Raw genomic sequence first — 27,340 nt, 5'->3', positions numbered from 1 at the left:
ATAATCTTGTTTATATTAGATTCACCGTTTTTCCGCCTTTTGTTAAGCGAGTGTTTAAAGAGAATTACAGCGTTATTCAATAAAAGAGAAGTTCACCACCAATCCGAGAAAACAATGCAATGAATAGCAATAACAGTGAAAACCTGAATAGTTATTTCTCGGTGTCTCGAACGTTGAGGTAATTTGATGATACAGTTAGCAAAATAGTAAAGTTGGTATTCGTGTTTTCCGGATATTACCTAACCGGCATGTGGTTAGGACGCAGTGGTTTTTAATGTTGTAGTTAATACGTGTGACAAATGTGACAGTAAATCGAAGATCGCAATTGCAGTATTTGCGTCGCGTAGGTTATATTATTTGGTCTGGTGAGCAAACGGCGGCTATCCCGAATGAGAATGCAGGGAAATGGTGGGTCGCAATCCGCTGCGGCCGTGATGTAGCTACTATCTAGTCGCTAGTTACCCTCCTTATTAACATCCCGCCCTAGAGACGTATGCGTCCTCGGCAGGACCGGCTTCAGGCGCTAAGCGAGCGAAACCACTGTCTCAATCCAACTCAACACTGACAAATTCTGTTTAGACACTATTTCTATAATGAGTTGCAATATTGCTAGACGCGTTTTGTATTGTCGCATTTTGAACTGGTTTTTGGGGGATTACCATATTTTTACGAAATGATAATAATTTAATTTGGCATAAGATGACATAACCAGAAAATGGTGTGAGATATTTATAAATAGACACAATGGTTTGAAGCAGTTTTGTAGGAGTGGATAGAATTAAAACCCGGCAACAATTTCCAATGCAGGACTTGCTGCCAGATTTATGGACCGCTTACGCGTATGTTCGTTTCTATTCCGAAGCAAACTCACCTGACTTCAAAGATAAATTGAATAAAGTCTCTAAAGGAATGCTAATGTGTATTAATTAGTTTACTTTATCAAATTCATTAAAATTAATTGGCTTATTTGGAAAAGTGTTTATACATGTTAGTGCAAGCCGGCCCTGGTCGTTTGCTCGTTGGACTAATGTCGGCGAGTCGCAACTAGCACTATTAATCAGAAAAACATTTATTCTGGCATCTTTTGTTGTAAGTAGACTAATGGAATTCCGGGCGACAAGTATATCATAATTGCGGAGTTAGGCTAAAACGTCTGTGTTAGCAACAGCAAATTGCGTAAAATTATGTTTATGAAGCAATATGTTTGGTTTTTAACAAGCCCGACTGCGAGTATCCCATTTGTATGCTCCAAGCAGGATGGGATGGCAGAAGCATTCTGTGCCATAACGCACTTCCGGTCGAGGAGTTTTCAACAGGCGTTAACAGAGCACGCTGCCATCGTCGAGTCGCTAATGCCTAAGCTAGTTTTGTGAAGTTCATTTCTAATAACGATAACGCAATCGGGAGACAAACTCGCACTAGAAACGATTCAAACTACTTTACTAATGAAGTCATTTCCAAAACCCAATTTAGTTTCACCAAATTACAGTTTAATGCTTTAATTTTGATTAATATTTTATGGTTCCAATTTAAACACATTAATTATATCACTCTTAATCTCACAGCTATTTTCATTTATAACACTCGTAGCCAGCCAGCCTCCCACATAAACGCAAATTTGCTGTGCTCTTTATTAGCTATTCCTTGGACAAAAACGACATGGAACACTTTACACGGATAACTGTTACAATCTACGCAAAGCACTTACTAGCACAAAACATCTAATTACCAACACTACGCTAATTACAACAATTGCATATGTTGTATTAACACATCAAACCTCTGCGGCAAACGATATTTTACAAAAGGTTATTCACACAATTACTACGCTTTAACAACAGAAAAGGAACACTCGCTCTCCATAATATGAAGTTTCATTCATTCATTCAACTAAAATTTTGCGTAAAATCATATTTTCAAACCATTCACGAATATGAACGTGGGAGCATATTACAACAAACCGCCAACAAAACATTTAGCGTTCTAAAACGCTTCGTTGAAAACTATACCAGAGTTTAAATATTTATTGCCCGCGTTATTCACGTTCTTTTTCTTTCTCTAAAAACATCAGCGTTGGCCTTTTGGCCACGTATATGTTATGACCATCAGTTTTGCTGCGTTATTCCGTCCACCTACTTATTTTTTGTGACTTTTGCTACCTTTTCCAACAACGCTTTATGAACTTTTTACTGTTGTGTAAGAGTGCTGATGTGGGGCTCTTATTAGACGCGTTCCAAAATTTGTTCTTCAGCTTGCAGTATTCTTTCGATCCTATCACGGCCACGATCGTGGATGCTGTACCACTGATGTAATTGTTCGCGCACACGGAATCGGACGATTTGGAAGGCGCTCGGTCCACAATTCGCGAACTAACCTAGCGTTTCCAACAACCACACCATAAAGCATTACCATATGTCGACACGCTCTGAATTCGAAAAATTCGCTATTGTCAAAGACGTAAACCGAACACACGACGGCAATCAACTGATGCATGACTGGCCCTTGTCGTGTTTTTTCATTGCTAGGTCAAGAAACACTACCAGTGGCGTGTACAACAATTTATAGTTTATTTCAAATAATTTTTTCTAGATATTGCTACCACATTGGTGAGTAAAAGAGAAGGTTGGAATTAGATGGTAAAAGGTGTTGACCTGTATTATTGGCTCTTACGGACCTTCGGTCATATAATACCTAGTTCTCCTACTGGATCCGGATCGCACGGACAACTTTGAAACACTAGAGTTATCTTTATCAAGAAAAAAATTTTAATTTGCTAAAAGTGAAGTATTTACGTCAACGCCAATTGTAAAAGTGTCAGTATTATGAATTTTCTTTTTGAATACTTTTTGTCGGTCCAAATCCATTGCGCTAACCGATGTTATCGATCGAACACTGGGGGATTAATTTGACGCAGCTAAATCTAGAAATTTTCACTACAAAGACACGTGACTTTACTTGTCAGGATTCAAAGAGAGGCGGCTTTTCGCCTAAAGGGCGTACGTTTCCCTGTGCACAATCGCAATCGTTTGCAGAGATGCTAAGCGCAGATTACAACAGCTACAAAGTTATATGTGGATAATTTAGAAAAAGAATGAGATAACAGTGGATATGAAAAACATATTTACTGCGTACTTCTGGCGTTCTTTGTAGAAGGTTATGTTACATACTTTCCAATTTTATCGAAACTAGAACTAGTTTTATGTTTAAGAACGTTGTTTTTGACGCACTTGACCTGGAATTTGAAAATTTGGATATTTTCAATTTTAAAAATATTTTAACGTTTACTTTGTCAATTTGTCCGTTTAACTTCTTGGTTACGAAGAAATTTAGAACCGCTTGTTTTAAAAGAGGGTTTAAAACGCATACAATTTTATAGGCAATAAACCCAACAATTGTAAACAGGCGATCAGGAAAAAGTTCGACAAGATGAGACCTTTAATTGTGTTAAATATAGACTTGATTTTTTAACCTACCAGTTGATTTATTTACTTTGACAAATTCGCTATGAAAACAGATCTTCTAAAACGAACACAAAGCTGGAATGTATTTTTTGCGGAGTAAGATATGATTACTGTTTTGCGGTTTTAACGTATTACTTTCGTGGAGAGGTAAAGAATAAGAATATTAACAACGAACGGCAATAGGCGGAAATCGCTAACCGGTTCGCTAAACCCAACTTTTGATTAAGACGAGAAAGACCCTAGAAAAAAACTTGCTCAATCCAATCCAGCTAGATCAGATTGTGAAAGTCCAAGATTATCTGTAGAGTAAATAGTTTGTGCATGCTTCGTAAGTTTGAGGATTCAGACTCTAAGCACGCTGTTGCTAATTTGAAGACAAAATGATTTAAGCGGACGATGGCGGTTGTTAATTTAAAACTTGGATCAGATAAATCGTGTCGTCCAAGTATTTATAAAAGAGAGCGTCGAGGATGTGGTCGAGTATTATATGCAGTTGGTGAGATTTATTCTTACTACAGCGGAAGTGCTTAATATCAAAAGTTAAAGTGAATCCTTATCAAAATTTGATAATGAACATTCACAGTTTATCGTAGGAACTAATTTAACGGATCCGTTGAGAAGCGGTGGCGCAACGATAATAAATAGACGCAGTCCAGCCGTTCCTCCAGTTTTGTTTATCGAAACTACGTGGTCAGGGGAGGCAAATAATAGCTGTTTTATAGTTACTTTTAGTATGTCGTTGATTCGGAGAAACCTGCAGCAGGGTTACTGCTAGGGACTTCATTATCCATTTGTCCGCCATACAATAGGACTGTACGCGTAACTTTGGTGCGATTAGCCAACTTATTTTATCTTTAAGGTGTAGCAGTCTTGAAAATTGAGTACGTGATAGCAAGGAAGGCGGCGACAATGGTGTTAGCTTGCGTAAACTTCTTTCGCCATACATTACTGCATTTGGTAAATCGCCTAAAATAAACATTAACTGAAAATTAATTAACTAAGTAAATACAAATTAAATTTGCGGCTCTGTACACTTTTACCACTAATTTCTTCATTAGTATTTCAAGCTTTACCCCGACTTCTTCCTACACATAAAGCACATATTTATTTCTGCAATTAGGTATTTCAAATTAATCAGTATTTGTTCTGCCACACCGTGTTAACAACAGTTAACGAACAAAACATTTGCATTTTATCTGAACCTTGTGTGAGTTGAGTTATTAATATTTCTTTAACTTGGCCACCAAGTTTCGGTTTAAATGTCAATTTTTTCTTCCAAAGAAAGTTGCAAGTGGATCAGCAGAAAGCTTTAATATTTTAAGAGGCCACGATCACTGCGGGTCATTGAAAAATCGGAAACCAATAATTGCCATTGTTAAGTTTATTAAACTTTATATGCCTTACCGAAATGTATTGGATTTTGATGCACTTCATATTTATTTCATATCCTAAATCTAAAACATGTTCATCCATAGATAACGTAAAAATAGTAATCATAATAAATACTTATTTTCACTGCGGTATAGATTGTAGTTTGGATTGATGCTAAATTTAGAAGCTTTAGTTAATTCGCTCTACCTCGACTCACCGTGTTCCTATGGCAAACTGCTTGTAATAATATCAGGAACAATATATTCATCGAAAGTTAATTGTTTTAATCGGAGACACAAGATCAGAAATTCTATTGTTGCAGGTGCTCTACTTAATATAATAATCAAGCTGTTATTCCTTAAATTGTTTTGTTTTCCCTTGATATTTGTATTATCTAGTCGATAACTTCCTGGCGCCTTTTTAAAATCATCGTTTGCATATGCGTGTGACATTTTCGTGAGCCCTTGGGATTTTGTAAAATCCGCATAAATTGATAGGCGGCACGCTTCCATGACCTACTTCGACCCTACAATCATTAGAGAAACACCGTAACTTGTAATCTGTAACTGTTTGATTTAATTACAACACTTTGTACAACCATGTGTCGAAATTCACCAGAAGATAATTGGTTTTGACTTTTCCAGTCACTGCCAATTCGATTAACATTAATAAAATTTACCAAACAGCAAAATTTTTTAACCGACAATAATTCAATATTTCAGGTTTTGTGTTTAAAGTATCTGTTTTACATCGTGTATTATCGATTTGTTGATTTGTAAGCCGCGCTCGAATATTGGCGAAATAATGCCGTGATGGAATGAAACGTTGTGCAGATCAAAACATAGAACTTTACTTCGCATTGGTAAGCATTTGTTGAGTTAAATTTAATGAGGTTTCTCCTTAGGACAAATACGTTTTTTGTTTTATCGGATGAACGTTTGAACGCTTCCTCGTTAAGTTCGTTAGGGTTTTAATTTAAGAGCGTCAGTGTACGTTTTAAAAATGTGGCTGTTGTAAAACGTCGGGCGGTTGCCATTACCCGCGTCTCCCCTACGTAATAGGCGTTATTAGAGGCGGATAGCTAAGAGAGTAAGTTCGAAGACGGGGTTAAGTGCCACCATTTGAGGTATGCACATCAGGTGAACGAGAGTCTAGTTCGGGTTTACATGATAATAGTAACACTAATAATATTTTTTGTTTCTCGTTGTTAATATAATCTGTCTCTAACTAACGTGTGACTTATTTTATGTGTCTTAAAACAATAATGCATTGGATTTATGTCTGGAGCTTAAGCTGGTTCCATTAAATACGCACCGTACTCGACGTAAGTGTTTGAGTAATTTTCTCGGGATGCCTTCACTCATTTAAATGTACTGTATAAAATGGACTCGACGCATGATATCGTACTTCCTACTTATCATTTTAAAAGCATCACCGATGGAGCTATTAAGGTGTAGCAAAAAGACGAATTTAAATCTTTTGCGTTGGAACAATTATTATTATTAATTCTCAGAAAATGTAGTTAAAATTTCTTATACTTTTAGTTCTTTTCAGTTCGAAAACTAGAGGCCATTAGTGCGTTATTTGTACGATGGTGGTTTTGTTTTATCAAACAGTTGGGAGGGTGGCAAATTAACGAATCTAGTTGAGTTAGTAATATAACGTATAAGTTTCAGTTTATCGGGACAAATGATCGGGCGAGTTAAGCAGTTTGCATATTCAACGAAACGTCACTTATTAAGCTGAGTGGCTTAATTTCTTATTCTAGCCATTCTATGCAGATAAAGAAGCCGACAAATGTGACGCTCGGTCTGTCAGGGGTCGGGTGGGCGTCCCATTCTAATGAATTATCATTTGGTCTTAATAATTCCGCAGGCGATCGACGCTAGGCAACGTCTGGAGCGTTTTCAGACCGCTCTCTTCTCTGCATTTATCAAGAACGTAGCACATGACACTTCAATAATGTAATTAAATCCGCAAAATGGCCCCACTGTTGAAATATTGCTCAGATATTATAATTTCCAGTCGCCGTTTCTTCCAAGGAAGCCGTTTACATTAAAAATTAATTATCCGTCAAATTATATGATTTTTCAGTTGCTTCACAAAAGTGTCAGCCACTTCACTCCTATTATCTTTTCTTCGCAATCGTTGCCGAAATTATCCTCTTAAATAATAACTACAAATTGAACCATTGTCGCTTATATTAAATTTTCTACCGCTCTTAAACCTTAATTACATTAATAATTCCGACGCGACATGTTTATTACTCCTTCTGCAAATCCTCACACCCAAACATCTTATTATACGAACACAAACCTACATTATCCGGTTACTTTCAACATCAACCAACCCTTTAAACTAATAAAACTCTGCATCCAACTCACCTGCATTAAAGCTTTGCACACGAAATATATATTTACAAGCAAAACAACTTTTTTCTGTCAAACATATTTTTTCCCACAGCAATATATGCTAATTTATTTTTTCATTAATATTTCATAAACTTAACTGAATACTCAATTTTTACAAAATGCTCAAAAAACGAAATCGGCAACATCATTACTTAAATTCAACAAAAATATTGTTTTAATAAGCTGTCAAGTTTTTATGCTTAATTTCCCTAATGTTATTTAGTTGAGCTTTCACTTAATGAAACTCAAATAACGCCACCAGACACTCGCTTGGTCGCCAATATATTTTCCTTTATTGTTATAAAAGTATTGCTACAGTTTTAGTCTAATCACTTTAACAACCTTTCTTATAGATGACGTCACCTCAAATGTTATTTAAATTTTGTAAAATAAGATACTTTCTGATTTTTTATACTAGTTACCCGAATGTTTGGAAAAAATCAATATCTTATAACACTAATAAGTTGTCAGTCGCGACAACAATACACATCGAAATATCAAAAACAGCAGATACAAATGCATTTTTCTAAAAAACCATAAACTCAGAACAACACTATCCATTTCAATAGGTGCGGTATAATACTAATAATAATAGCATTTGTCTACGATAAAGTTTCACTTTATGTTAATTTGATATATAATTTAATTTATTATTTTTTTTTGTATATAAGTTACATGCCAGCTGCCGTACAATATATTAGAAGATAAATTAAACCCAAAACAATGATGATTATATAAAAACAAAATACGCTCTACTCCATTAATTCATACAGATAAACATGCATATTTATTTATTTGTTTAATTAGTCCAAACTGCATAATAGGATGAGAATATATATGGATGTTTAAACACCCCATGAAATAACAATTATATAATTTAAAACTCTGTTCCAGCGGTTTAAAACGAATTTGCAACAAGAACACAATCAATAATATAGCAACTTAGAACAGATTTACTCAATAATTAATCTCATCATCCAATCGAAATGTCATGTGAAAAAATATACAACAATACAGTTACATAGCAGTCTGAGTTTTACTATTACTACTACATTATTTTTTAAAATAAACATCCGTTTGGTTTGATAATTTGGAAATAAACGTCAATTTTTAGGCCAATAACAAAAACAAACAAATTCAAAACAATATACATCAATTTTAATGTGGTTTACATTGTGTGTTGTTAGCACAAAACAAATAATTACCCCTCCGAAATTACTGGGCTGGTTATTGTCAAATTTTGTATGTATATTAGGAATATCATGTAGGTGATAAAACGCTAGCCAAAATTGGTCTAATCATCGCCACCAACAATTTTCTGAGGTCAGCGCAACACTTGGATATTTAAATTTTCTGAACTACCGTGCTCCTGTACTTACGGTTTATGAATCTACCCGAATTTTGTTTTTATTATAATTTTTGTTGTTTAATTATTCCTCTCTTTTATATTCATAATACGAAGTTCGTCAAACAGATTTTGTGGAGTAGGTAATCACGAACGGTCCACCCCATTTTCTCGAAAATGTAACAATACAGTAATGTCGCGTCCGCCTATATTTAATAATAGTAAAATAATAATTATAGGAATTACTACTATTAATTTTTTACTAGTATTAATTTTCTTGTCAAAATTTTTTTAGCACTTTGTTTTAATGTAGTTTCAAAATTTCATAGAACAACAAACAAAAACAAATAAATCAACTAAGTTAGCAGTGCGAAAAGTGTACTAATTTTCAAATTTGTACGTTAATTAAAATTTTTAAAAACGTAGGAGCGTAATTGTAATTATCATTCCGTTCGCACACAACGACCAAAAAAATATTTTGTTTTAGTATTAACTAATCACCTCCGTAATGTACAAATGGGATTATACTTTTATCGATTTTTGTTGACGGTGAAAAGACAATGTAAAAACTTGCTAGTAATTTCGTTAATATGACGCGCATCTAACTAACAAGCAAAACAACTAACATGAAATTAGAATCTACATCATAGCTTTTCTGCAGAATTTTTTAATTAGGTTTCACTCTGTCGAATGACAATAAAATCTGACAATGAATGAAAAATGGTGCACAACTCATTTAGTTCACCGTATTAAAGAGAGTTGAAAATATATTTGAGCACAAGGTTAGATTCAAGCAGGTGTTTTAATTTTCCGTCAAAATTAAATCCTTTTTATTACCAATTAGAAAGGAGTAATAACGTCGTATTTTTGCAGAAATATTGCCGTTGAAACAATATGAGACGTGCAAAAAAGAATAGACATAAATTAAGAGAAAACTCACAATTTAAGAAACACTGTTGACTGAAATCAATAAGTGTTTTGTATATTTTTTGTGACGATTAAAGTGAGCAAAGCTTCGGTTAACTCATATCAAAGCTTTATTAAAGGCTGTAATGAAATTCACGTGTTCACCTTAACTTGACTTTAACAAGTTTGAATTTCACGTAGGTATAGTTGGTGTGTAGACGTGCGGTTCAGCTAAGTTTCGCCCTAATTAATTGTGTCTTTATCCGTATTGTTTTATTAATTTTAAGAGAAGTATATTTACTAACAACAATAATATTATTATTATATTTAAAGTTTATAGGATTTATAGGTTAGGTAATTTCGTTGTTACGTAAAGCGTTATCAAGTTGAAATAAAACTTCTAAAGATTTAAACTGTTTTTTGGATGGTGATTGCAAAGGGCTAAGGCAGAACTTAGCTGCAATTTAATAAAAACGCTGATTCAAGAAATTTGATTTTAATCTTAAAAGGTATTCCGTCGAAGTGAATTAATGAACGATAATTTCCTGCCTTAATTTATCAACATCGCAAATGCAGGAGGAATCTGTGATGCAACAATGGGTTATAAATGTTTCGTAGTGAAACGGTTAAAAGAAAATAATTCATGCATTACACTATCGACTTTTTATCCCGTTCGGGGAACCAAAATCAAATCTGACAAGCATAAAAATGGTGGATGCGCCGGGATACTTCAATAATTCATTTATCAGAACAACAAGGAGTGTTTGTATTAGTGGGAATCGATACTAGAAATTTAAATAAGTGCATGGAGATTGCACATCGGTGTGCAGCATATCAAAAAATTAAATTCGGTGTAAAACGACGCTTAGTGCATGTTTGCCTTTGACGACGGCGAAGCTTTCACACGAAATCACTTTGTCCAAGTCCCTGACTCGCCGTCATGCATTATCATCAGAGCATTATCTGGGGATCCTTCTCCGTTCGGTTTGCCGAAAGCAAAAACCCTTTTCGCCCTCCGCACTTGACTAAGTACGCGAATTTTATTAAATTTTATTGCAATGTGTTCTCGATTGAGCTCATCTTATTAAGATATAAATATCACCCTCACTGTTCAAGCCCATTTCAGCTTCAGGATAATTTACATAGAAATTCGACCCAACGCAGAATCAGTACCACAAATTTTCTCCACGACTTTAGCAGTGATTTAGCGACCGCCCTTGCTATCGATTTTTTACCATCATTTACATTAAGCCCCCATCAATAATTAAATTATTATTTCACTTTACTAACGCTCTTTAAAATTCAGATTTTCCTTTGCCTCAAACCATAAATGTCGATAAGCGGCGAGGGATCACTCAAATAATAATATTATAAATTGTTGTGTGAAGGCTAAAGTAAAGTTGGAAATTGACTCAAGAAGCAACGAAAGGTATTTACCGGAAAATTTTACGATTTGGCCCTTAACCGGTCTGCCGGATTCAGTTTTTATTATTATTACTACTATATACGGACTGAGACAAATTCACTCAAGCAAGTTTTACAAATAAATTGGAATAAATGTGTGGAAAGCGAAATAAAGGAAATGCGGTTCTATTATTTCCAAAAAACCTCTTCGATTCATTTATTTTTAAAATCAACACACTCTCCACGCATCATCATAACCCACAAACTCGAGTTTATTCTGTTTTACCACCGCGTCTCTACCCTCTACACAACCTCACCATCATTAAAATTCTATCGAGAATCGCTAGTTTTAAATTTTATTGTTGTTGTGGTAAAAACCGTTTTTAATAACAAGTTAATAACCACTATTTTGAATTAATTTAATTTAGTGCTAAATTTTAAATGTTTTACACAAAGCGACGAGCTGAAATTGTTCTGATTCGCAACATTTAATCCAAAATCATTAATGGAAAACAACCTTAATAATAATAATAACTGATTTGGTAATGGCGTGAATTTATAAACATAATAACACGAATCATGTATTAGGTTGTCAATAAAATTTGCGACTGAATAAAATACTCGCAACTATTGTTGCCTATAAATTGAGTGTGTTGTAACTAAATTTGTACGTGTGGATTAATTGATTCGTAGGGGATCGTTTTAAATCAGTCAAGAATAATGTGAATTGAAAATTTGTCATAATCAAGCGAGTCAGATGCGAAATAACAAGCGGAGAGCAACGGCGTATTTAATTTTTTACCCAGTTGGTATTCTTAGAAACATATTTTTAAAGTAAATTTACGCCAACAAACAATAATACCCGGCTTTCAAAGTAAACAGTGTTTAATTGGCAGGATTCAGTTGAATGATTTTAGTAAAGAGTGTATGAATTTAAATAAGACAAGAGATTTTTGCTTATTTAATGAAAAGCATAAACGTTTGCTTTATTCGAGGTGAGAAGAAAAATTAGCAATTTTGCAGCTCAAATAACGCCTCCGTTTTTGTGAATTTTTCAAAAATAAATCATCCCGTATATACATCCCGCGAAGTATCTCGTAAATGCGGCGTTCATTTCTTTTTCTTTGGTAATTTAGCCGACTTTCTGTTTCCTAGGCATGGAGTGTTGCTCGGGAGCGTGGAAAGAATTGCGTGAGAAGTCATAATATATTTAAATATAATTTTTGTAAATAGTCTGGGGCAATAATGAAATTAAAGGAGCGAGCGAATTTGGCTAAGTTTGGTTTAAGTAGGGAATTCTGTCAAAATAATGAGAACATCCCTAACAGTGTCGCTGGAAATAATTTAGGTACTGCTGGTTTTAGAACAACCCCTAAAGAAGGAAACTTCGCCAATCTTAATAGTATGTAAAACACGATGGCCCTCTTAACCACCGACTTCAGCCCTTATTTACATCGTTGGCAGGCCAATAATCGTCAACGCTGAAAACTGCTACGAAGAGGTCGACCCTCAAAAAATGCACTGTTCTTGTTAACTTCTCGAACGATAGCTAATACTATTGTAAAGTTCAATTTGATGAATGTGTAATTTCACCGAAGCCTGCGGCAATCGCGGAACTACGATTTTCGGTGTTACATTGTGCCTATCAAAACTGATCTATATTTATCCCCACCACTAAATTGGTGGCGTCACCTTTGCCGCTCCAAACTATCCGTATCTCGCGAGAGTTAGCGCTGATTCAGCGAAGGCGAGAGAAGTTTTGTGTAAATAAGTACAAATTTTTTGTCTGTGACAATGCGATTATGCCTTTTGATAAGGGCCACCGTTGTAACAATGCGAGACGTCATATCTATTTATTATTTTCGCCCAGATGGCAAGCGACCGCCAGAAGGTGTTCTGCTGTAAATATTAGGGCTGTACATGTATAATGCAATATTTCCCATGCTCGCAGCGCGCATGAAATAGTGAAACAGGATGTGGTGATGCGGCAATGCGCACCATCAGGTGCCGACCGAGAGTTACAATTGCGATGTGCTTACACTGCTGATGTTAGATAAATTCCGGATTAGAACGAACGCATAAACCGGTCAAATTATCTCACAACTTTCAATATGAAACCAGACATCCCTGGTGTTTTCTTTTCAAATCCTTTAAAATAAAACAGCAGTTTTGTGGCGCGATTTCATCTACGCGGAGACGGTTTCGATAAAGCTTCGCAACATTTTTGCGAAATATGAGTATAACCCTATTTTCTCTGAATTAAAACATGCATTACACTTTTCGCCAGCAGGTTGGTATAATTAATAATTTGTCTCTCAATTTGCTTCCTTATTAAGCTAATTAATTGCTGAGTTGAGATCACCTATATACATCATTTATTGAGGACCAAAAAGGTATTCAATTTCTGGTGTCGTTTAAATGGAAACAGACAATCTCGTTAGGGAAGTTAATTAAATTTAGTAATTCTAGTTGTTTAGTTTATTTTAGCGTTAACATTATTAGCATTATTTTTTTATTTTGTGCAATGGCATTTTTTTACTTTAAAGTATCCAGTGTTATCCGATATTTTAATCCAGATTTACTGCATAAATTGTGCAGGTATTTTTGTCAGAAAGTGTTTAATTGTAACATTTCAAAAATGTAATTATTTACCGTTCCAAACTCTAGCGCTATTAGTTTGGAAAAATTTTGACGCTAACCACTGTGGGGGTGTCAAGTCCCACAAAATTGTATATTTGTATATAATCTGCATTTAATTACTTCCAACCAGTATCACCCCGAAACTTTCTCTTCGTCCACCTGCATGTCGTAAAACCTATTTTTTGTTCACCCTTCTCAGTGATACTTATCCTTACCCAGATTTCGAATACCCTCCAAGAACCCTTTAGACACAACTGTATTCACCGCTTTCTACCGACCTTTCTTTTCATTTCAATTTCACAAACTTCCCTCATCTGCCGAACCGACAACATCAAAATAAATACGCCAAAACGCAAGTACTGTTTCAATCCCGCCGGGGTCACCAATTGTGGGGTGAACAGGTTACTGAAACAGTACTTGCGTTTTGGCGTATTTATTTTGAGGTTGTCGGTTCGGCAGCTGAGGGAAGAGTCCTGGAGTTTGTGAAATTGAAGCACGATTTCGGCTGCAATACTTTGATGTGGATATGGAGCGTCTACTGTAATATTTTAATAAAAAAAAAACTAAATCAAATATATATTTTAATAGAAAGTGATAGAAATTCAACAATTAAAGCTGAAAAAAGTTAAAGCTTCCAAAAACAGTAAAAACAATGATCACACTATCTTAGGTTCTCAATAACGGTCATCCCATGAAATCAGTAATCTATTTATTCTTGTGCAGGTACACTCAATTAATATGCTGGTTAAGAAACAATATCAAAAATAAGCCTAGTAAAAACGACGAAGCATTGGACTAAGAAAAATATTATGTGGCCCGTTTTTCGTGCCGGTGAGTATATTTTTAGAGAACAACTTAGAAAAACATTTTAGATACATGACATACAAAAAAATTTCTAAATTTTTATCTGAGAAAATGCGAATTTTAAGCATCTCGGTAACTACATTCCGCCGAATGTTAACGAAATTGAAAAATTTCGCTCTCATCGAAATTGTTAGATACTATAGGGGCAATTTTTTTTGTTCTGAATGTTTTTAGTTAATTCGTTCTCTTTTGTTCAATGCTATTACTCTTATTGCGACTAATTTCTCATTATTTCTCAAAGGCGTCTGGATACACAATGCATAAAACTGATAAACGCCTTATGACCACCTAAACACTATCTGTCATATTTCTCTAAACATAATTTAATAAAACTCAACCACCGTCTGCTCAATTTACGCGAAACCGTAACCTGAATATGATCGTAAACTCTATGTTTGAACTAGTTCTGTATATACGTTTAATTTTTATAGACGGGCAAGATAAAACACAATACGGTAGTGTCTGTAACGCAAAGACGTCGCAACACAAGTGTTCTTTTGACGACTTTCCATATACTACTTGTTATCAGCGCAAGTCAAATAGAAAAATGGATTTCATTGTTTGCAATACTGGAAGGTAAATTGCATAAAAAGAAACGGTTTTATTGTTGCATCTTTCGCAATAAAAGTTATAACGAAATCTCGACGATAATTTTGAAATTCTCTGACGAGAGAAGATTTGTTTTAGGGCGAACAAATGCATGAAAATCTGTTTAAGACACATACATTGACGCAAATGAACACTGTTGCAACGTCGTTATCTCAACGTGGAAGTAAAAATTTCACGCCATCTCGAAACTAAAGAAGGTTGGAATTTCACTGCAATTGGGTTACACCGTGAGCTTTAATGAATGCACATTACTCAATTCACCGTGAAAATCTACAATTTGTTAATGTTGGGTATTTTCGATTTGTGGATTTGTGGAATTGTGTTGAATTAACATACATATACAAAATTCCAACATATTATTTTTCTTAGTTTCGACTTTGAAAGTTCATATAATAATCTCACAAAGTACTTAATTTGACACCTTAGAGCAACCAGGTTCAATCATTCTGCCACTGAATTATAAATTAATTACACAAACCTGGTGTCGTCAACACCGGCGAGTGAAGTGTTTTCGTTATAGGATGCATAGTATTTTTGATTTATGTTTTATTGTAGAAAGGCGTCAAAAAATTTACAATTGCGTTTACTAGAATGTAAAACACCAGTTCATATGGAGGTTTCGGAAGTTGTAATTTGCGCCTGTTTTGTTGCTGAACTTTGTTAAAAATGTAGTTCATCTAGAATAATCATACTTTGATGTGGCAGAAGCAAATACGTAGAAATGTATTTTACCAAATTACAGGTTGCTACTAATTTTGGCGTTTGCAATTTGCAGGCGACTGCATGGAGTGGGAGTTTAATTTCGAGCTTTAACAAAGTTTTTTTGGCGTTTATTTATCCGGACAGTGTTTTTAGAAGGTGAATATGAGCTCCCGGAACGGTTAAATGAGTCGGCAAGTGTATCAGAGATTGATTGGTGAGATTAGAGCGGTAAAAGTGTGCTGATGAGATTGGATATCGGAGGGAGATTGTTTGATTCACATTGAGAATGGTGTAAGAATGCAGAGTGCCTCCGTATTTATATATCTAATGGTGTATAAAGTATCCAGTACCGCCCTGGCAACACTCGGAGCGACAGTAAATTAGAGTAGGTAGTAAACGTTTAGGCCTCTCGGGCAAGACGTGAAGCATTGTCGATTGCAGCAGGTGTTATTGTTGTCACTATAAATTATTGGCACAACTTTACCTGTTCATAATGCCCTCGCTTCTGCAATTATGTAAATTCACTACCACACTAATTACACGTTCAACATAAGCTTCTTGCACTTGAACGAATCAATAGCAAAAATTATTATGGATGTTTAGAAACGTTTATTATGTTAAAGGGACATTTCCAAACATACGACTCACTATAAATCTGAATTCTCTTTCACGCTTCCTGCCTTCTCCACGAATTTCCCTTTAAATATGGATGTTTAATTCTCTTCCAAAGTAGATTCCTACGTGCTTATATTATTTCAGCCACTTTCAAACAAACTTCATAACTACCCGCCGTGTAGAGACTAATATTTTTTTATATATTTTTCCTATGTGAGCTCGCTTTCTAAATCTTACTCGCTTTTCCGCGGCGGTTTACATTTTATAAATAAATTTCCAATTTATGTTCATTTTAATTGCTAATCAACTCGCAAACGCACTATCACTAAACTCAATTAAAAAGAGAATAATATGTGTACTGATTACACGCCTACTCTCTCACTTCTATTTGCAATGACAAACCATTCTCCGTGTTTAAGTTTAATTCAGTTATCACCCTCTTTAACATATTCTACTCCAAGAAAAACAAACTTGAGGAGTTAAACTGAGTTCTAATTACAAGTTAATCTTTCCACTGTGTTGCGAGTGTTTGATTCAAAAACATAACAAACTATTGCAATGATTGTTCAGCAGCCGTGAACGACTTACATTGACTCTTAGTCTCTATACTGCTTTATATGGTTGTTATTCTTATATCAAATTTTTTACAACGGCACTTTAGAGTTTGACGTTTAAATCCACATTTCCGAAATTCTTACATTTGATGAAAAATATCCAAAAAGTATTTCATTGTGTTTTATATGTAACAAATTAGACAGTCCAGTACCTCCATACATACAATTGCATGAGAACTGCGTCATGTGCTAGGTAATTTATTTTTTGTAGGTCGTTGTTGTTAATTCACTTAACTCTTCTACTCCTTATTTAATCTAACGATCATTGAAATTGCTTCCTTCCTTGACACGTCAGCTCCAACTGCTTTGGTTAATGTATTTTTCTTTTATTAAACGGTTTTGATGAACTCACTTGGGAATATGCTTTACACTTAGCTTTGTTTAGTTATAAACACCCGGTGGCGGTTGATCAATTTGTAAAGCATTAGTTGCTGCAAATTCTGATTATTGATTAGTGATTGCTTCTAGCAGTTAGTTGGTTCTCTTAAGGTCGAATTCCACGGCGTGCCTTATGAAACAATAGTAACGCCCACGTTTCAATTGCGTCTTTGTGTTGAACCTTTTGAAGTAAGCAAAATAATCTTCTATATAAAAACTAGATCTAAAATTGTCGTCACAAGAGTCGTCCATGTAGTGCATGCCGAAACCATACCGTGGAAGTCCGGTTTCTTTTGACCCACAACAACGAAGGTGCTGTATTTAATGTCAGATTGTTGACATTAGAACAATAAAGGACATAAGTTTAGTTTTCATTAAAGATATGTCTCAATACCCATAGATAGGCGGTCTTCAATTATTTAATTAAATCTAAAAATAACGTTTAATATTTGTTGAAATATTGGGAAGGGGCTGAGTATTAGATTTTAATACACCCACAATAAGAGGAAACATCGTGGGGAGGGGCTTCTCATACCACACCCACTTCCTGCAAACGTCGAACCCTGAGGGAATTGGCTGTAACAATGTTCAAAGAGCGAAACGCATACTTGAACACCAGACAATTTCTCTTTACTTGACAGGGCTTCTACCGCTTACGTACAATTTGTCGCCTTTACCAGTTCCATCATCACTAGGCTATTTTAAGACCTAAGACGTTAATGGCACCATGTACCCTCGAGTTAAACTCGATGACACGTGGGTCTGCACTTAAGCAAATAGGTCTCATCTTTAAAGACCCGACGACCGGGTAAAGCGTAGCTCCTTTGGAACCGGAAAACGGCGATTGGTAAGCGTTGCCTATCCTTGTAAACGTTGCAGAATTTGGTACCTCGTGCGTCTGCCGCAATTGGTACCAAGTCTGGCGGTAGGCCCGGTCTGTCATGAGGAGAGGCTTTGGGGACTCGAGGAAAGTGAAAAACTGGTTACCACGCCAGATTCGTCGGTACCCGGGTTAAGGATACGTCTTCAATGGCCCGAGCCCGGAGTGGAGTAGTACGGGCTGCCGCCAATTTAGGACCATTTCAAGACGGTTCCTGGATTGCCCAGACGGGTCCACCGTTAGGTCAAGTCCTTCCCGGTTTAGGTATTCCACGTTAATGGCACCATGTACCCTCGAGTTAAACTGGGTAACTCGAGGGTACATCATTTCCGAGGTCTCATCTTTAAAGACCTGATGATCGGGTAACGCGTAGCTCCTTTGGGACCGAGAAACGGCGACTGGTAAGGGTTGCCTATCCTTGTAAAAGTTGCAGAATTTGGTACCTCGTGCTTCTGCCGCAATTGGTACCAAGTCTGGCGGTAGGCCCGGTCTGTCATGAGGAGAGGCTTTGGGGACTCGGGGAAAGCGAAAAACTGGTTACCACCCAGTTTCGTCGGTACCCGGGCTAAGGATACGTCTTCAATGGCCCGAGCCCGGAGTGGAGTGGTGTCTTACGCTGCAGGCGAAGGTTAACCAGTACTTACTTGTTCGAAGTGCTCCTTCGGCAGACAAAACGGCTGCCGTGCTCCGGTGTTAACCCACATTCGTATTGGATTCTAGGGGTTAGTTAGTCGTCTTCCTTCAGGGACACCTACCCTTAGTAAGTTACTTAAATAAAGTCACTATTATTGATTGTTATTTGATCCTTCTGTTCTTTGTAAAATGTTTGATGGAAAGTTAACCTATTAGATAATGACGGTGTGATTTTGGCCGCCAGGATTTCAGTTACCGAGCGTTAGTTTTATCAAAAATTCGTTATATATTTATAGGCCACTTCACTATAATGAGTTGAACTGTTGCCAAACTATCTGTGTATTTCCCTAATCGCGCGTTAAAAATGTATCCGCGATAAATAATTGTCGCGTAAAGGAGCCCAAGTTTTAAGAAGCGGTAATTTAAAGTTGGTGTGCGTATTTTATGAATCGAGAAGTAAGTTGCGACCACAGCGAAATGCATTAAATATAAGAAAACCCTTCAAAGCACACGTCTTATTTTATTTTCATTCAGAACTACTATTTCGTTCTTGCTACAGCATTCACTTTTTTACCTGTAAAGCTACGGCTTGCGTGCACAAAAGGACAACATAATAAGGAATGCATACGTCAAAACGTTTGATCATATCTACCCAGAAGGCAGTAAATCTGCATTTCCAGATGCAGAGCGGTAGCTTAACAACAAACTTTTTGTCTGAAACAATGTTCCGCAACCTACCTGTTTATGGAGTAATTTGAGTTTGTGCGGAAAAAGTTATGTTTAATTGGGAGAGATTGCGTAATTTGTGAAGTTGCTGCGGTTTTAATAATTGTCGGTTTTGGGTCATTTTATTTAAAGCCATAAAACTGAAAACAAAGGGTGGGTCGAATAATAAAGTACTGTTTAGCAGAATTAGTTGAATAGAATCTTAGTCGGAAGTAGCCGGAGAGAGTCAGTTTCGCAATAATACTAAAACAGCAATAGCAAGTTATAGCAGGTCCGTTGCGAACGAGTACCATACGTTCGTTACTTATCGCTTTAAGGTCTGACGATTTCAGTAAATGCTCATAGTGTGAGGCAATGGCCTAAACTCATATCCCTTTGGGTTGAACATTCGAAGGTTTTAAGATCCAATCATGAGGTTACTTAACGATAAAACTTTCTTATCTTATTTTAATATGAATTTGCATGTTTTTGTTAATCCCTCCTCGGGACTAGAAAAGAATATTGGAAGAGTGACGGCTGGTTGAAGTGAGTTAATTTGAAAGAGTTCTCGAACCGCAAGCGAAGGCGGCTGTCCGTACACGCCGCGAGTCCCCGAGACACGACAAACTGTTTTAACTCAAGTTTTAATAAGTTAAAGGATTAGCCTTAGGCTGTCAGAGGTTTTTCTATTAAGACATTACGTCTTTCAATCCTCTACATCAGAAATGGGGTCGCATTGAAATGTGATTTTTATGTTAAACTTATTTAAATATCTTCCCTCTTATAATTGTTTGCTCTAAAATTAACGGCGATTTTTATCAACAGGAGCGGGGTTCCAACCCGAATTTTCAGAAGCCATAATTAATCGAACCGTCATCAAGGGACGAGAAGCCACTTTCCAATGTCTTGTCAACCATTTGGGGGGATACAGGGTAAGTTATGAACCCCTTCTGATTATCAGTTCTCTCTATTTCCATCTGTTTCATTAATTCTCTAAACTTTAAAACTGACGCCAAATTAATTGAGTCCGGAATATATGCAGTTTGCATATCGATTACTATCAATATGACAACTTAACACATTCAAATAACGTTTGCATTTTTGTACAAACATAGCGTTGTTACGAAGCCGTTAATCCATTTCCAAAATTCCTTAGTTTACCTTTCGTCATAACCGGACTGGTGGTCAAATTTAATCTTCATTGTGAACTCGTAGTGTGCAGTAGTAGATTAATGCACAAATTTAAATTTAAAATTTAAACCTAAGCTGCTTGTAATAGATTTTGGGGAAGCTATTTAGTTTATTCTTGTTTGGATACGACGCGACTGAATATAAAGTTGGCGAAGGGTGCAAAGTTCGCGATCGGTTGAGTATTGAGCTAGTGGAGCTCGCGAAGCGAGCTAGACGCACGTATGCAGTGTTGTTTAATTGAAGTAAGTGTAATGAATTCTGCAGCTCTACGTCAGGAATGAATATAAAATCTTATGCAGAGATTTTCATCATAATCCGTGCATATATTTCCGGACTCTATAATTAAGCACTAATCCGTCCACTGAGTGCTTATGACAAACACAAGATTTCATAATTCAAAACTAATTAACCTAGGAGTTGCGACTGTGACTATAAAATTGGCGATTTTATTTCCCTTATCCACAGTTTAACGCCACAAACAATTCGAATAAAAATTCTTTTATATCCGCGGGTAAGTCTGTTTTATTGGTGATAATTTTCACGGCAGGATTATTATAAAATATGACAATGCAAAATACCTTGTTTTCGAAGGCAATTATTGTTCGCGCCGATATTATTTTGCAGTTTCGCCGATCGTGTTTATTATGCTATTTATACTTTATTTTTTCTTAACAGAAATCGGTTGCTACGGTAACTTTTTTGACTTAGAAAATATTCGCAATAGCCTCATTAAAAATTGAGTCGAATGCTCCTAGGGGCCAGTGGGGATCGCACGCTTTCTGGTTCATATATTTTTTTATTGGCATCATCATCCTAAAGAGCTTGCTTTTGGTTTAAAATCAATACGACGTACAACAATGCCAATGAGGACATCCCTGTGGGTTAAAATATTAAAGGAATTACAAATTCCTGTTTGTGTGTTTGAATTTTAATACCCTGGCGGGTCTGATCTGTATATTTATGCATGTGCTCATAAAAACAAAAGCTGATAAAAATGTGTGCCTTATTTCTTATCAAAGCCATTTGTCATAAAAAGGACAACTTCACTTAGTCGCTCGTATCAAAGGGATTGTAACAATAAATGTGCCAGTTGGAAACGATATATAATTTAAGTCCACTTACGATGCTTTTCCGCCTTAGGTAAAGGCCGTAAACTGTAGATTGCGCCATATACGAGAGATTTGTCAAATCTCGCTTTGTCGACTCGGATGATACGGGTTCTGTTAATTCATCGGATGAAAGGTGTTTGGGTTTAGAACTCGAAGCGGGCAGCGGTCAATATTGCCCCAAAAAATAAACGGATCATGTGAAATTATATTTATCGAAGGAAGTTATCCCTGGCAAAAGAACAAATAATTGAAATGTTCACCACGTTATGTGGCCGTGCGGTAAACCCAGGCTACTTTCATTTAACAAATACAAAATTGCCCATGAAATTACTGCAGACTCATAAAACTACTCAAGTCAGAAACGCGAAATTTGGATAGTAGATTTATGATATAGCCTAGGTGATCAATAAGAACGGATTTTTGAAAATGTCACCTCTTAAGTACAGTAGTTATAAAGCCTGAGAAGAAGCCAATCCAAATATCTAAAGACATATATGTGTTCATTAAAAAAAAAACTAAGTTGTGTGTTACGTCCTAAAAACTGAACACTCTGTATAGTTAAAAATAATTTGGTCTTTGACTTTTTTTTCTATTTCTAATAATTAAGCGGATATCGAGGAATGTGCGCTTTGTGACTCACCCTGTATATCAAAACTCTGAAAAATACATAGTAGAATATACGTACTTTCAATCCCTAATATTTTCAAATTATAGTTTAATACTCAAAGACAAATCAGGAATATTTCGCAAATGTGAAATCACACTGTGCACTAAAATTGTCCATTAATTACTAATTAGTAGTGCTAATTACAAAATATTGCCAATAACCTAAATACGAAATCAATATCTGCAACTATGATGATGTTTATATACCTGTCTGCGTTTTTGAATGAGTTTTTATGTCATTGCTAACGTAAGCATGGTGGGTAACTAGAGCCGAAATTTAAAAAATCACCCGATATTTTTTACTGATGGAAACTTTTCAAAGTGGAGTATCTAATTTCGAATTTTTGTCTAAATATTAGTAAAAGTTTATAGTGCACAGAGTTTTCAAGGGTTTCTATGCCTAGTCGCAGAAATATTGTCTTTGTTCGACCATCCGAAAATTTTAGCCGGATCTGTTATAGGAAAAACCATAGAAATCCCATAGATGGGTTCTACAGAAATCAGGGAAAGACGATCGACTTCGAGTGACGTCGGCCGGGTTCTGTTTGTAATATTACGGAAGGTCACAAAAACCTAGCTCGTATTTCCGCCCACAAGAAATGTTAAACTCAGAGGTTGACCTTTTGGGTATGAAAAACTGTATACTTGCACCAGTAACCCCATCAAGCTAAATTTTTCTCCCCTGAAGATAAATTTAACTCGAAACCTTTCAAACAAGCTGTTCGAAGAATCGAACTTTGAATTCGGGTGTCATCACAGTACCCAAACTAGCGGCCCCAAAATTAGCAACTGTAGGTTCTGTTCGACGAAGACTTATCCCCGTCAGTTTTTAACGGGATGTTCTAAGAGAAGGTGGGGTCGGGTACTGGATAAGATAATACTGCCTTCTGTGCTTCACCCATATGGAGGTAAAGCTTATCAAGTCCAGCAGGCCGAGCTCAAAGAGATCGGTTTGAATCATCAGAGTGGTAATCTTAAATTTTTTTAGAAAACAAGGGCTTAAAGGAAAGACGCCCAAAGACAGGTGATTCAAAAATAACTCAATGTAGATAATATTTACATCTGTAAACAGAGTTATTCAGTAGGTATTATTAATTAATTAAGTCAGAAAACTCTCTACATGTAGTCATTTTTTGACGTGCAAACATTGTTCGTTTTGGTTATTGACCATCTACGGTGGATACATACCGTGATTAATTATTATTTTACGTGGTCATTGTTTTATTTCGTCGGTATCGTTTCGTTCTCGCGATCCGTCTAACTGTAGCCGTTGCGATTTGAAGCGGGCGCCGGTCAACACTAGAGCAAAAAATGGACCGATCATGTGAAATTATATTTGTCGAAGGAAGTTATCTGTGGCGAAAGAACAAATAATTGAAAATGTCGAGCATGCGACGTGGCTAGGCGGGCAGCGAGTGAGGCTGCTCCTGATAAATTGACTTCATGAGTGCTCTCCAAACCTTCTACCTGTTGCTGGCCACTAAAAACAACGCGTCTACCCATTACTATACATTTGCAGATCATTCGGTGTCCGGCATCTATAAATTATATATGAAGCCGATAGAGGTCCGGAGCCATCGCGGCAAGCCGCCTTTTTGAATAATGATAATACCGGCATGTAACGGCGTAGTTGGGCAATATCGCTGTCATTTGGGCCGGATCGGGCACTGCCCGACCGCGCTGGCCGGCATCTGTGCCCCATCAGATGTCCGGATTGATGAAGAGCAGCGCAACGGCACGCAACTCGACGGATGTAATAATAGTGCAGATATGACAAATAGCCGAAAAGCGCCACAAACTTGGGATCATTTATAATACACACAGCTGCAAGGTATAGGTCGTGCTCGTGACCGATGGCTTCAGCTTCGCCGACGAACGCCTGCCTGCAGATCCCAAACCATAGGCGTAACTAGAAATGTGAAGTGGCACGGAGTCAAATCACGATTCAATTTTTTTTTAAATCACAGTTGTTAAACCGTCCGGTGAACCCTGTGTCATATAATAATAACAATAATAATAAACTTTTCTGCGGGAAACCCCGCAGTGAATCTAATTAAAACAATTTGTTCATAGCAAGAAAAAAAAAATTGAAACAAACAAAATTGGATGCATGTTGTGGAAGCCGCACTGCATTATGTATATTTACAACCAGAATCCATTAGCCAAAATATAATACATCTCTGTTTTTGTTTGTGGTGATGTCTATTTTCTAGCGTGGGTGTTTTGCGACCAACAGCTAGTCATTCAGTAACCGTCGCTATATTTGCGGTTTGTAAAACGATGATTTGTGAATGTTAATTACAACATGGCCTTGTCCCGAAGATTTGAAAGAAAATATTGAAATGATGTCTAAGAGAAAGGTTTCTTAGTGTCTTAAAGGAAACAACGAATCAAGCAAGCGCGAAGTTGAAAAACTAATATTAGACCAAATGGACCGCCTGCGTCCGAGTTAAAAAGGGAGTATTTGCCAAAGAGTCGCCGTAAAAGTCGTGTACAAAAGTTTAAAGTAAATATTTGTTTTAAAGTCCAGCGTTAGCGTGTTTGTCAATTAAGCAAAGCTTATTCAGTGGATTCCCCGTATTAATGAAAAATTGATACGAATATTTCGAAAGTTTTATTTTTCCGCGTTTCACGATATTCATTGTTGTTTTTGGCGTAAGTTCCTGAAATAAGAAAAAGTGTATATTTTATGTATATACAGGTTGATTTCGAAATATATGTCATTACAATGTGGAAATGTAGAAAAACAAATTAAATTGAGACAAAACCCCCATGAGCCACCCTCGATGCGATGCCAATGATCCACCTTTTAAACAGTAGGTGGAGAAACGTTCGAATAAAAACGATGTAAACGCTTTCAGTTGGGTGCGAAAGATCATTAGTTGTAAAAACAAGTGCTAGTCCTGAGAAGAACCGATTTTTGGTAATGCTTCATGGTGATCGAGCACTCTAATACTAATATCTTCTTACAATAAATACTGAAAATGTTGTCCTTGACTAGCAATACAGGCTTCAGCGCGTCGCAACATGTTTGCTCGGATACGTAAAAAAACTCCGGAAGTCCACTCCTTGAAGTTCTTCGATAGTTTCTGGACACTGTTGATTTCCGTAATAAACGTTTCATTCAACTCCACAGACAAAAATCACGCGGATTCAGCTCGAGTGAACGCGGAGGAATAGCTACTGGTCCGTTTCTACCGACCCAGATCAAATGTGAGTGCTGAAGTCGGGCTCTTCTTCGACGCGTTCCAAAATTTGTTCTTCAGCTTGCAATATTCTTCACTGATACCACTTAGGAACGTGAACTTTACACAGTGTTTCCCATTTTTTTATTTACGTATATAACTGAGTACGAAAGTTAAAAAAGTAATCCAGAGAATGTTTTTTAATTTCGATTTGTTTCTTTGTGTTGCTTTAAACCAGACGCCGATCGAATGAGGTGGGGATTTTGAAAAAATAATGTTGCATCACCAATACATTCTATCATTAAATTGTATTTTTTCGTGTTGTTCGATGGGACATATTTTAATTCTGACCATAAACTACATATGCATTAAGTTTCTTCAGACATTGTGGAAATTTCTTTTTATAATATAGTTAACATTACTTACTGGTTACATAACCGGATATTGTATTGTGGGTTACTTTCACATCCTTGGTATTTATTCTAAAATCACGAGTGCAAAAATGTTGTGACAGTAAATTAATTTATGTAAAATTAATTATTGCATTTCGGTTGTCTGTATTAATGTAATATAATTGTTTCGAAAAACTTAAAACCCCTCTAGTTACGCCGCTGTCCGAAAGCATTCTCTGTCCGCTATCAAGGCACCTCAGATCACTCACTCCAAACACATCACATGCAAATAAGCCGGAATTAAAGCCCGGAACGCGCAACACGCGTTGCTAAACAAACACCACACGCTACCATCGAATCTATGTCATCATCATTAGATCAACACATTGTAACCACTCACCCTTCCCATATCGCTCATTGCTAAATTGTCACGTACAAACCTATTAATTGCTAGACACAACGTCCTACCTTGTTCACTTCTATCGAATGCTAAAACTGACCCCAATTTCAGCAACATTTTAAACACCATCCCACTGCACAAACTAGCAGAAAATAACAAAAATACGTTTGTCTGAGTACATACAAAATTTAAATCTACATGTTTACGCTTTTATTCCGTAAATACAAAACGTGATTATAGTGTTTTATGCTAAAAGTAACGAAGAATGTCCCCACTGTTGATGCGTAATGTACTCGCTCCTGGATCCTTTTGTTTGTTGAACGGGGAATTGAGCTGAATAGTTTGAGCAGGCGGCTAAAGAATGTACACTTATAACAATTTTTCGTTTGTAAAACTCGTGGAGCAGTAGTCGTGTGAATGAAATGATTTAGGAGATTTATAATAGGGCCAGCGTGCCCAGTATACACAGGGGAAATTGTAACTTCAGTTGTACTGGGACCACATAAGATTAAAAATTTACATTACTCTTATTTTAATAAAATATTTCATGGTTGCAAATTTACTGCAGTAGCAAAATATATCTGGATTAGTTTGGATTACTTGCACGCAGATTTCCTAATTTCTGTGAGTGGTAGTAGACAACATGTTTTCGCGTTAATGCAAACTAGGCTGTTTTTTTTGTGTGACCAAATACTGGACAGTCAGTAACTTTCTAGACGTGTGAATCAAATGTTATACAAAAGGCTTTATACACGACCGCTGTATCGTACACTTGTTATGAAACAATGATTTGCTACAAAAAAGTTCCCAAATACAATTTGCAAGATCCCACAATGTATGTCTAAAGGAGCATGGAAAT

The 27,340-nt window shown here is 36.3% G+C and overlaps 1 protein-coding gene across 4 annotated transcripts in view; it reads left to right on the top strand.

Annotated features, from left to right (window-relative positions):
* Positions 1 to 27,340, top strand: part of LOC135141775 (lachesin-like) — a 93,396-nt gene that overhangs the window by 29,902 nt on the left and 36,154 nt on the right. For all 4 annotated transcript variants that reach the window (XM_064073205.1, XM_064073206.1, XM_064073203.1 and 1 more), the window contains exon 3: positions 20,364 to 20,470. In XM_064073205.1, coding sequence (XP_063929275.1) covers positions 20,364 to 20,470 — 107 coding nt within the window. The remainder of the gene's footprint in view (positions 1 to 20,363; positions 20,471 to 27,340) is intronic.

Source organism: Zophobas morio, unplaced genomic scaffold, assembly GCF_036711695.1.
Source record: "Zophobas morio isolate AGI-343-1 ecotype UQ-CSIRO unplaced genomic scaffold, CSIRO_AGI_Zmor_V1 ptg000044l, whole genome shotgun sequence".
NCBI classification, from domain to species: Eukaryota; Metazoa; Arthropoda; class Insecta; order Coleoptera; family Tenebrionidae; genus Zophobas; species Zophobas morio.
The sequence above is the reverse complement of the archived record's forward strand: the minus strand, read 5'-3'. Positions and strand labels throughout refer to the sequence as shown.